General features: G+C 42.3%; 1 protein-coding gene across 2 annotated transcripts in view; it reads right to left on the bottom strand.

Moving 5' to 3' along the window:
- Positions 1–1,074: 1,074 nt before the first annotated feature.
- Positions 1,075–13,232, bottom strand: part of LOC139368862 (zinc finger and BTB domain-containing protein 46-like) — a 126,737-nt gene continuing 114,579 nt past the window's right edge. For both annotated transcript variants that reach the window (XM_071108299.1, XM_071108298.1), the window contains exons 5-6: positions 8,257–8,432; positions 1,075–2,970 (exon numbers count right to left, since the gene is read on the bottom strand). In XM_071108299.1, coding sequence (XP_070964400.1) covers positions 2,536–2,970; positions 8,257–8,432 — 611 coding nt within the window. In that variant the 3' untranslated portion in view covers positions 1,075–2,535. The remainder of the gene's footprint in view (positions 2,971–8,256; positions 8,433–13,232) is intronic.

Consider the following 13,232-nt stretch of genomic DNA (forward strand, 5'->3'; position numbering starts at 1 on the left):
AGAGAATGTCTTTATACAGTAGTACAATAATTCCACAAATGTCTGTTAATAAATAACTTTTTGAAACGAAACAAAGCATCATAAAAGCACTCACCAGAACAGGCCACTCTCTGGGTGGAATCTTAAGCCGAAGCCTGACTTATTTTACAAACTGAAATGAACATTATCACCAAAAAGAAAGATGAACCATTCATTAAGGTTCACTAAGATGTAAAAGTGTGCATATTCTGTATTTATAGTGAAATATAAAACTTATAATAAAACAACAAAGGTTTTGAAGAAAGTCTGCTTCTAAACACAACTGCTGTCCATAGATACAAGTTGAGATTCAAGGTAAGAAAGAAGAGATGGAATGTCCATGTAGAATAGGTCCATAGTGTGCTTGTGTTGGCATGAGTTTTCACCCATCATCATTGTGTATGTAATATATCTCTTTCGCTCATTCTGAGAGGAAATATCTGAAGTAAAGATTTACATTTATGTCATTATGCAGACACTCTTATCCAGAGCGACTTACAGGAGCAATTAGGGTTAAGTGCCTTGCTTAAGGGCACATCAACAGATATTTCACCTAGTCGGCTCAGGAGGGATTCAAACCAGCAACCTTTCGGTTACATGCCCAATGCTCTTAACTGCTAGGTTACCTGTCGATCTGTGTCCTCTCTCTGAAAGTAGAGAATTAAGAACACTTACATCTTACATGTCCCTATATAGTGTTCACTCTCACGCTCTTCTTCTCTGTCTCTCTCATACATCTCTCTCCTTCTCTCTCCAACTCCCTCTCTTGCTGAATATACTAATTGTTGTGGCTTGTTTGTATGTAGATATGCTCAACCTTTCGTAATTCTCATCACAGCTCAACAGAAACACATGGTAAACTTAAGTGGCGAAAGAACCAACTGAAAGGCATAGGCAGTGAAGGCTGGTGGGAGGAGCTATAGGAGGAGGGGCTCATTGTAATGGCTGGAATAGAATAAATGGAACGGTATCAAACAAATCACAGACATGAAAACCACATGTTTGATTCCATTCCATTTATTCCATTCCAGCCATTACAATGAGCCCCTCCTCCTATAGCTCCTCCCACCAGCCTCCACTGGGCATAGGCTATTATAATCAGCAAACTTTGCACAAGTCTTATAATACCCATATATTTATATATCATAACAGTCATGAGGACATACAGTATATATCCTTAAAGGTAGGTGCGGTCACCGAGTTGTGTAGGTAAAATCAGATTGAAAATGTAAACCACGGGTTGAGAGCATTGACAGGAGTCTAGTCGACGTTAAAGTGCAAGTCTGTGGCAGTTTCACTCTGCAGGAGACAATGGGCCAACCGCTGCCTGACGGGTGCAACTTTACAATAGATAAAAGACTGTCTCAAACATGAATCGAGACCGTCCTCAAATTAATAGAAACTGTCCCGAAATGAATAGAGACTGTCCCCAAATGAATAGAGACTGTCCCCCAAATAAATAGAGACTTTCCCACAAATTAATAGACTGTCTCCAAATTAATACTGTCCCCCAAAATAATGAATACTGTCCCCCAAATTAATAAAGACTGTCCTCAAATGAATAGAAACGGTCCTCAAATGAATAGAGACGGTTCCCAAATGAATAGAGACTGTCCTCTAAATGAATAGAGACTGTCCCCTAAATGAATAGAGACTGTCCCCCAAATTAATTGAGACTGTCCCCCAAATGAATGAATACAGTCCCCCAAATGAATAAAGACTGTCCCCAAATGAATAGAGACTGTCCCAAAAATGATTAGAGAATGTCCCCCAAATAAATAAAGACTGTCCCCCGACTAAATAGACTGTCCGCAAAATGTCTAGAGTCTGTCCCCCAAATAAATACAGACTGTCCCCAAAATGAATAGACTGTCCCCATAATGAGTAGAGACTGTCCCCAGGTGTAGACACTGTCCCCATAATGAGTAGAGACTGTCCCCAGATGTAGAGACTGTCCCCAGATGTAGAGACTGTCCCCAGATATAGAGACTGTCCCCAGATGTAGAGACTGTCCCCATATATAGAGACTGTCCCCAGGTGTAGTGACTGTCCCCAAAGAAGTAGAGACTGTCCCCAAATAAGACTGCATGGCAACAAGACACCACCTTGGTGTTTTCCCAAACTGTTAACGGTCCATCGTATCCATGGCAACTGTGACCATAAACAGTCATGGTTTAAAATCAGCTAAGATGTTGAATGAGTCCTCATTGGTCCCAGTGTGATGGAGGTGAACATCTAAACCAATGGACAGACTCTGATATGGTCCTCATCAGAAACAAACAAACGAACAAAACATTATTTTTTTCTCTCAATCGTTATCTTTCCGCCATGGCAGTCCTATCATCAGCACAGGGCTCAGCTTGTGTGTGTATGTGTGGTGCGTGTGTGTATGGCATCTGTCAAGGGTTTAGATCATTGTCGCGTAACGCCCACATATCCCACTCAGAGGAAGGCCCATGTACACATGGGTAAAGAGAGCTGTGTCTGCCTAAGATCCACAATAGATCCTAAATTATCCTAAGAGATCCAGCTGAAATCCTTCTCGCTCCCATTGTGCTGCTCCCCCTCTGGTGCAGAGGAGTTGCTCTCCTCCTTTTCATTATCCATGGCTCCGTCTCCCTCCGTCATCATCCCTGAGTCCTCCTTCCACTTTCCTCCCTCCTCATCCCCCTCTCCCATCATCTCTCCATCCCCTTCCGTCATCATCTCTTCCTCCCCCTCTCCGTCGCCTTCGCACTCCACCTGATCGTTGTGGAAACGGTGGTCGCTGGGATACAGCTCATCTTCGGGCGACATGCCTCCGCCTGCTTCCCGGTTGTGATCCATGCCCCGTCCAGAACAGTCAACACAGACACCATGGCGACGGGAGCCATGTTTGATTCCAACACTGGCTGCCGACATGAAGACCCGACTGCAGACCTTACACACATACTTCTTATCTTTACTGTGGACCTGCAGGAGAGATACACAAATACTTCTTATCTTTACTGTGGACCTGGAGGAGAGATACACACATACTTCTTATCTTTACTGTGGACCTGCAGGAGAGATACACACATACTTCTTATCTTTACTGTGGACCTGCAGGAGAGATACACACATACTTCTTATCTTTACTGTGGACCTGCAGGAGAGATACACACATACTTCTTATCTTTACTGTGGACCTGCAGGAGAGATACACACATACTTCTTATCTTTACTGTGGACCTGCAGGAGAGATACACACATACTTCTTATCTTTACTGTGGACCTGCAGGAGAGATACACACATACTTCTTATCTTTACTGTGGACCTGCAGGAGAGATACACACATACTTCTTATCTTTACTGTGGACCTGCAGGAGAGATACACACATACTTCTTATCTTTACTGTGGACCTGGAGGAGAGATACACACATACTTCTTATCTTTACTGTGGACCTGCAGGAGAGATACACACATACTTCTTATCTTTACTGTGGACCTGGAGGAGAGATACACACATACTTCTTATCTTTACTGTGGACCTGGAGGAGAGATACACACATACTTCTTATCTTTACTGTGGAGGAGAGATACACACATACTTCTTATCTTTACTGTGGACCTGCAGGAGAGATACACACATACTTCTTATCTTTACTGTGGACCTGCAGGAGAGATACACACATACTTCTTATCTTTACTGTGGACCTGGAGGAGAGATACACACATACTTCTTATCTTTACTGTGGACCTGGAGGAGAGATACACACATACTTCTTATCTTTACTGTGGACCTGGAGGAGAGATACACACATACTTCTTATCTTTACTGTGGACCTGGAGGAGAGATACACACATACTTCTTATCTTTACTGTGGACCTGCAGGAGAGATACACACATACTTCTTATCTTTACTGTGGACCTGCAGGAGAGATACACAAATACTTATTATCTTTACTGTGGACCTGGAGGAGAGATACACACATACTTATTATCTTTACTGTGGACCTGCAGGAGAGATACAAACATACTTCTTATCTTTACTGTGGACCTGCAGGAGAGATACACACATACTTCTTATCTTTACTGTGGACCTGCAGGAGAGATACACACATACTTCTTATCTTTACTGTGGACCTGGAGGAGAGATACACACATACTTCTTATCTTTACTGTGGACCTGCAGGAGAGATACACACATACTTCTTATCTTTACTGTGGACCTCCTGTCTCAGCCTCCAGTATTTATGCTGCAGCAGTTTATGTGTCAGGGGGCTAGGGTCAGTTTGTTATATCTGGAGTACTTCTCCTGTCCTATTCGGTGTCCTGTGTGAATTTAAGTGTGCTCTCTCTAATTCTCTCTTTCTCTCTTTCTTTCTCTCTCTCGGAGGACCTGAGCCCTAGGACCATGCCTCAGGACTACCTGACATGATGACTCCTTGCTGTCCCCAGTCCACCTGGCCGTGCTGCTGCTCCAGTTTCAACTGTTCTGCCTTATTATTATTCGACCATGCTGGTCATTTATGAACATTTGAACATTTTGGCCATGTTCTGTTATAATCTCCACCCGGCACAGCCAGAAGAGGACTGGCCACCCCACATAGCCTGGTTCCTCTCTAGGTTTCTTCCTAGGTTTTGGCCTTTCTAGGGAGTTTTTCCTAGCCACCGTGCTTCTACACCTGCATTGCTTGCTGTTTGGGGTTTTAGGCTGGGTTTCTGTACAGCACTTTGAGATATCAGCTGATGTACGAAGGGCTATATAAATAAATGTGATTTTGATTTGATTTGATTTGGAGGAGAGATACACACATACTTCTTATCTTTACTGTGGACCTGCAGGAGAGATACACACATACTTCTTATCTTTACTGTGGACCTGGAGGAGAGATACACACATACTTCTTATCTTTACTGTGGACCTGCAGGAGAGATACACACATACTTCTTATCTTTACTGTGGACCTGGAGGAGAGATACACACATACTTCTTATCTTTACTGTGGACCTGCAGGAGAGATACACAAATACTTCTTATCTTTACTGTGGACCTGCAGGAGAGATACAAACATACTTCTTATCTTTACTGTGAACCTGCAGGAGAGATACACACATACTTCTTATCTTTACTGTGGACCTGCAGGAGAGATACACACATACTTCTTATCTTTACTGTGGACCTGCAGGAGAGATACACACATACTTCTTATCTTTACTGTGGACCTGGAGGAGAGATACACAAATACTTCTTATCTTTACTGTGGACCTGCAGGAGAGATACACACATACTTCTTATCTTTACTGTGGACCTGGAGGAGAGATACACACATACTTCTTATCTTTACTGTGGACCTGCAGGAGAGATACACACATACTTCTTATCTTTACTGTGGACCTGGAGGAGAGATACACACATACTTCTTATCTTTACTGTGGACCTGCAGGAGAGATACACACATACTTCTTATCTTTACTGTGGACCTGCAGGAGAGATACACACATACTTCTTATCTTTACTGTGGACCTGCAGGAGAGATACACACATACTTCTTATCTTTACTGTGGACCTGCAGGAGAGATACACACATACTTCTTATCTTTACTGTGGACCTGCAGGAGAGATACACACATACTTCTTATCTTTACTGTGGACCTGCAGGAGAGATACACACATACTTCTTATCTTTACTGTGGACCTGCAGGAGAGATACACACATACTTCTTATCTTTACTGTGGACCTGCAGGAGAGATACACACATACTTCTTATCTTTACTGTGGACCTGCAGGAGAGATACACACATACTTCTTATCTTTACTGTGGACCTGGAGGAGAGATACACACATACTTCTTATCTTTACTGTGGACCTGCAGGAGAGATACACACATACTTCTTATCTTTACTGTGAACCTGGAGGAGAGATACACACATACTTCTTATCTTTACTGTGGACCTGCAGGAGAGATACACACATACTTCTTATCTTTACTGTGGACCTGGAGGAGAGATACACACATACTTCTTATCTTTACTGTGGACCTGGAGGAGAGATACACACATACTTCTTATCTTTACTGTGGACCTGCAGGAGAGATACACACATATTTCTTATCTTTACTGTGGACCTGCAGGAGAGATACACACATACTTCTTATCTTTACTGTGGACCTGCAGGAGAGATACACACATACTTCTTATCTTTACTGTGGACCTGCAGGAGAGATACACACATACTTCTTATCTTTACTGTGGACCTGCAGGAGAGATACACACATACTTCTTATCTTTACTGTGGACCTGCAGGAGAGATACACACATACTTCTTATCTTTACTGTGGACCTGCAGGAGAGATACACACATACTTCTTATCTTTACTGTGGACCTGCAGGAGAGATACACACATACTTCTTATCTTTACTGTGGACCTGGAGGAGAGATACACACATACTTCTTATCTTTACTGTGGACCTGCAGGAGAGATACACACATACTTCTTATCTTTACTGTGGACCTGCAGGAGAGATACACACATACTTCTTATCTTTACTGTGGACCTGCAGGAGAGATACACACATACTTCTTATCTTTACTGTGGACCTGGAGGAGAGATACACAAATACTTCTTATCTTTACTGTGGACCTGGAGGAGAGATACACACATACTTCTTATCTTTACTGTGAACCTGCAGGAGAGATACAAACATATCAGCACAGATGTTGGCCGAAGACTCTCTAGACGGAATTCCCCGGCATTGCAAAACTATGAGAACTCAAAGCTAAGCCCTTAATTAACCCTCCCCCCTCTTCCCCTCTCGTCTCTTCCTGACTCCTCCTGGGCTGGCCTGTAGTCTTATAGTGGACATTTCTCTGCTCTCTGAACTCCTCTGCCCCAGCACAGAACAGCAGCTGAGTGCTAGTACATCCTGCACTGCTCTGGCTTTCATCTGCCTCTAACCACAGATGTTCATTTCTGTGGCCTATCCAGATTTACAGCATGTGTGTTTGGACGTGTTTAACTATACATGTGGGGACCAGAAGTCCCCACAATAATTGTAAACAAACAACAATTTGACCAGCTGAGGACATTTTCTTGGTCCCCACATGATCAAATGCTATTTCTAGGGGGTTTAGGGTTCAGGTTAGAATTAGTGTTAGGGTTCGAATTAGGTTTAGGCTTAGGGTTAGGAGCTAGGATTAGTTTTAGGCTTAGGGCTAGGGTTAGGAGCTAGGATTAGTTTTAGGGTTAGATTTAGGAGGAGGGTTAGGTTTTTGGGTTAGGGTTAAGGTTAAGGTTAGGGTTAGGGTAAGAGTACAGGTTAGGGTTAGGGTAAGAGTACAGGTTAGGTTTAGGGTTAGGGTTAGATTTAGGGTTAGGGAAAATCAGATTTTCAATGGTACTGAATTGTGTGTCCCCACAAGGTTCCCCTCACATGCGTATAGTAAGTATTAAGAGAGGATGAACTGATCCTAGACCATGGCCTATATGCGCTGCCTTAATGACTGCAGTGGGCTAAATCAGGGTCACAGTGTGTTTCTTCGTAGTCAAACAAATCTACACTGCACAAAAATATAAACGCAACATGTAAAGTGTTCGTCCCTTGTTTCATGAGCTAAAATAAAAAATCGCCCCCAAAAATCACAACAAAAAGTGTTTACGGCCTTGTTAGCCAAGATAATCCATCCACCTGACAGGTGTGACATATCAAGAAGCTGATTAAACAGCATGATCATTACTCAGGTGCACCTTGTGCCGGGGACAATAAAAGGCCCTGCAAGGCCCACCCACGGCTGCACCCTTTCCCAGTCATGTGAAATCCATAGGTTAGGGCCTAATGAATTTATTACAATTGACTGATTTCCTTAAATGAACGGTAACTCAGTAAAATCTTTGAAATGGTTGCATGTTGCATTTATATCTTTTTGTTCAGTATGCTTTGAAACAAAGGTACACACCTCACACACATGGTTATGGGCTTAAAAAAAGAAGACACCTGTACCATGTCAGATATGGAGTTGAAATGTAATATTACACTTTATATACATCACAGAAGACTAAAATATAAAACTGTTGGACGTAGTAACATCGGATTTTGGGCGCGTTTTTTGAAATCATGTTAATTAATTATGAAGAAAAAAAAAATAGTCCACTCATGAGTCCACTAGGTAATTTGACTGTAGGAAAGGTGCTACAGCGAACAGCAGGGCAAGTGCATGACTCCGCGCACTGCTGCACCCCGGTGGCAACTGTCTGCTACTGCACTGTACTCACCAGTGTGTGTCTCTTCATGTGCTCTCTCCTGGTGAACTTCTTGCCACAGATCTCACAGGGGTAGGGCCTCTCGCCCGTGTGGGAACGCATGTGCCTCTTCAGGATACACTGGTGCATGGCAGAGAAACTACAGTAGGGGCACTTAAACTTCTTACGGATCACTGTGAAGTCATTCACTGTGAAGAGAGAAAGAGAGAGAGAGAGAGAGAGAGAGAGAGAGAGAGAGAGAGAGAGAGAGAGAGAGAGAGAGTTAAGGCAATGTGACTTGGCAGAGTTGTTTATTTAAAGTTAATTCAAAAGGTTTAAAACATCTACATCAGTTAGATGTGCAATTTGAGTGACAGGTTAAATTGATCAAAGGTTTACAAGATTACAGAGATCAAAATGAAAAAGTGAAATATTGTTTCCGAGGTCAGGCAGATGGCGAGGCTTATATGAACCCCATTTGTACCAAACTAAATGCTAGGCTGGAAGCAAGTGGAAATAATGTGTGAGTTTAGATAAATACAAGAGATGATTCGGACAGCAACATAATATTCTTATGGAGACGCAGTGATCACTTTCAGGTGGAACTGTTAGCAGGCATAGTGTGCCTGTGATGGCCAATACAGCACGGCTTGGAACACTGCTTGTCTAATCAGCATCCAGGATCCAAACAACCTGTTTTACAAGATACAATATCAGTACTTGTTGCATTTACAACTTGTCTAAGTCCTATCATCAACTGATTCCAGAAAGTGTATGGCTGTGGATTGACTGCATTGTTTGAATGGAATGTTTGGATATTGGCAGTTAATTAGAAAACAAATTATGGAATTATTTCTCTAAAACGGGTTGGCTAGCTAGCTAACAAACATACAATGCAGATAAATTCTTCAAATTCATTATTTTACAGAATATATTATCACACAATATATTATCACAACCATGGTTTGTGGTCAACCACAAACCATGGTTGACCAACTCCCTGATCAAAATGGCTGACCTTCATCCCATCATAAGAAGGTTCATGTCCATTCCAGTATTCTAAATTCTAATTCTATGGTCTTAACAACCCCGATGCCCACCTAAATGTCAGTCAAATTTTCCCTAGCAACTAGTCTGTCTAAATAGGAAGGTATGAATAAACAAAAAACTCAAGACATTATCAACAACAACAACCAGGAAATTGTCAACAATATCCTTTTTACTTCCTGTAGAAGAGGTCTCTCTTTATTCAGGATCTAGTCTATTGGATCACACAAAGAATACATCTCAAGTAGAGATAGAGAGACATTACATTAGACACAGTAACGCTTGGATAAAGGCCTACAATAGATTTACATATCCATATTACATGATAGATCAAGTCAGGGTGAATTAGGCAGGGATCAATACACACAGGTGAGGTCAGATAAAAACGAGGAAGAGTTAAATACGTACAAAGGTGAAGTCAAGGAAAAAAGGGGGAGAGAGGATGGGGGGAGATTACGACACAGCAGGGTTTGGATAATTAAGCAATAAGGCCCGAGGAGGTGTGTTATATGGCCAATATACCACGGCTAAGGGCTGTTCTTATGCCCAACGCAACGCGGAGTGCCTGGATACAGCCCTTAGCCGTGGTTTATTGGCCATATACCACAAACCCCTGAGGTGTCTTATTGCTATTATAAACTGGTTACCACCGTTATTAGAACAGTAAAAATAAATGTTTTGTCATAACCATAGTATTATATGATCTGATATACCACAGCTTTCAGATAAGCAGCATTCAGGGCTCAAACCAGCCAGTTAATAATTGGCTTTATAAACTGGGTGGTTGGAGCCCTGAATGCTGATTGTCTGACAGCCGTGGTATATCAGACGGGTATGACAGAACATTCTTATTCTTTAGCTCCACTCTGCTAAAAGCACACATTGCACCTTGTGCATTATTTTCCAGAGAACGCATAGCCCCTCGTTGATGATCTCTTACATGATATCTCCACATCGCAACATGATTTAGAGTAACAGATAAACCACAGGAGGAGTCAGGTACTAATGCGATCAACACACCTGAGATTGAGGACTTGCTGGATATTCACAGAGGGGAAGTCAGGTAAAAGGAGGACAGGACAAACACAGGGTTGCCATGCTGAAAGTTCCTGGAATTTTGCAACCCTACAATCGCATAGTGTAAACAGGACTGTAAAACCACACTGCTGTAATTCAGCTTTTACAGCCTCCACTAAGCCCATCAGATCAAAGTCTGGACAAAAGGTTAAGTAGATGCTCAAGCAGACATCTGTGTGTGCGTGCGTGGACGCCTGTGTGTGTGTGTGTGTGTGTGTCTTATCCGGACTTTGACTATATGTGGCAGGGCAAGAAGCTTAATAGATTGGTTGAGAAGAAACCCCAATCAACATGACAGACAGGCTGTTCACCTGACATAAACAGAATGTGGATTAGAAAGGCTCAGGGAGTCAGAATGGAGAGTATGAATACAACGCTTCATCCAGCCTCACACTGTTATGCCCAACTTGGTTGGGAAACATGGGCGTAACTCGACATTTCATACAGATCCTGCATATGTGTCAATGGGAGATTTGCACAAAATGTCCTCAAGTCAAAAGACCCAGATTGATTGTTCAACCTGACTCACTCTGCCAATGTGGAATCACGGTAGGGGGAATTAAAGTAAGAATATGGTCTATACCTACAACGAAAATAATGCTTTTTCCATACTCATACAGTATGCAGATACATATTTTGTACCTGGTTAGACAATTTAGGAAAGGAAAAAGTAAGTGTATAAAATGCATTATTTTATATAGTATGTGTGTACTGTATATTTCTCCATAACTATAACACACAAACACAACAACAAAATAATCAACCTCCCAATGGGTTTTCGTTCACAGTTTATTGATTACAGAATACAAACTACCCTAGAAACATTACACAAATACATATCGATCTTTGATATTTGGAATTAAAAGACAAAAAATACAGTCTAAAATGCATTGTATTTTTGCTCTAAGAATTTACTAAAGAAAATCCCAATATTGCAACCGAAATCCACCTCATTGGCTCTTTTTAAAAATGGCTCCTAACCAGTCTGGTTCACATGAGAGAAGCCTAGCCTGCTTTCCTGTTTGACCATAGGCCAGAACATTCATTCTCTCTGAGACCAGCTCAGGGACAAGTTCCTTAAACAAGATGACAAGTTCCACTTAACATGTTGGTCTGTTCTCATACCTGGTTATGTGGAAAACACCAAAACGACATAAGGGACACGTCTCAAATGACCCCCCAGTCATAATGGTTGAGGCATAGAATTAGGAATTAGAATACTTTGATCATTGAATAGGATCTGTATAAGGTTCCATGGAAGGGTATGGGCACAGACAGGACACACATTGACCTATACTGACAAACACAGCTTTAGATTGTCATTGATCTTTGTGGTTTGACACCCGGCTTGCTCTTTGGGTCAGCTGCATTTGTAAAAAGTGCTGTATAAATCCAAATTTGATTGAATGAGTGGTTGGTTGATTGGTTAATTGGTTGATGCACTTCCAGAAAATTAGGACATTACAGCTAACTTCCCTATGCAACTGTACTACAGTCACATCAAACAGACAGAAAAATACGCTTTTTTACCTCAGAATGAGGAAGTGGAGGTATTCTAGTATTCTAATTCCTATTTTAGGAGTCCTAGCTCTCAGAGAATAACGTTTGTGGCAAGACAGCATTTTAGTCAGACCACTCAAACACTGTGACAAGTGTATCCTTAAGGACCGCCAGAGAAAGAAAGAGAGAGAGAGCTTTGTGGTTCTATAATTCAGTTACTGAAATAGCATCAATCCAATGACCAAATTATACATGCAAAACGCATTCAACGCACCTTGTTTTCATGCAGTAACAAGCAGGAGGAAGACAAACAGTCTATAAGGAATTCCATTTAAGATACAGTAAGTGATATGTTTGTCCTAGTTCCTAGTCCCACCCTGCCATCCACAACCATTACTCCCTGTCTGTAGCCCTACACTAATTCAAACAGTATATCAACCACAGACTGTGACTATGTTACAATGGACACTCTGAACCTTTCAGGCAACACCATCTAACCTCCTATCTCCCTCCCCTATCTTCTCGCTGTCACTGTCTCTCTCTCTTTCCACTCCTTTTTCCACCCATCCCTCTCCAATCCTCCCCCTTCCGCTCCAATCCTTAAATCCTAACCCTTCCCCTCCAATCCTTCCCCTTCCTCCCAGGCTTTCCACTTGTTCCTATGACGACAGAGAAGTCATGGCCCTCCTCTGCCCACTTCCTCTTATGTTAGTGTTATCTGGGATCCTTGGGATGTCCCTACCCTTTACCTTTATTTAACTAGGGAAGTCAGTTAAGAACAAATTCTTATTTACAATGACGGCCTAGTGGGTTAACTGCTTTGTTCAGGGGCAGAACGACAGATTTTTACCTTGTCAGCTCAGGGATTCGATCTTGCAACCTTTCGGTTACTAGTCCAACATCCTAACCACTAGGCTACCTGCCGCCCCAACATTAACCCAAGGAGGGGTCGTCCCAAGGAGGGGTCATAGGTCAGTGAGGGCTGGAGCTGAGAAGAGCCAATTACTATTCTCCATCAGCTGGGCTTATAGAGGGGGTTAGGAGGATTTGGGTCAGCGCACAGAGAGAAAGGAACTTGAAACAACTCTAACCCCACCCCAACCCGCCCGCAAGCATGTCTGTATTGTTTTAAGTGGCTTGGTACTCCTTTCATCTCCACTGATCTAAAAACAACACAGGACGGATGTAGGAAAACATGTCAAATGCCCTTCACAGACACCTGTGTTCACCAGTCAACTTCCTGCATATCATTTATTTTTTATTTAACCTTAATTTACCTTGGCAAGTCAGTTAAGAACAAATTCTTATTTACAATGAAGGCCTACCTCGGCCAAACCCTCCTTTAACCCGGACGACACTCGGCCAAACCCTCCTTTAACCCGGCC

Source organism: Oncorhynchus clarkii, chromosome 16, assembly GCF_045791955.1.
Source record: "Oncorhynchus clarkii lewisi isolate Uvic-CL-2024 chromosome 16, UVic_Ocla_1.0, whole genome shotgun sequence".
Classification (NCBI taxonomy): domain Eukaryota; kingdom Metazoa; phylum Chordata; class Actinopteri; order Salmoniformes; family Salmonidae; genus Oncorhynchus; species Oncorhynchus clarkii.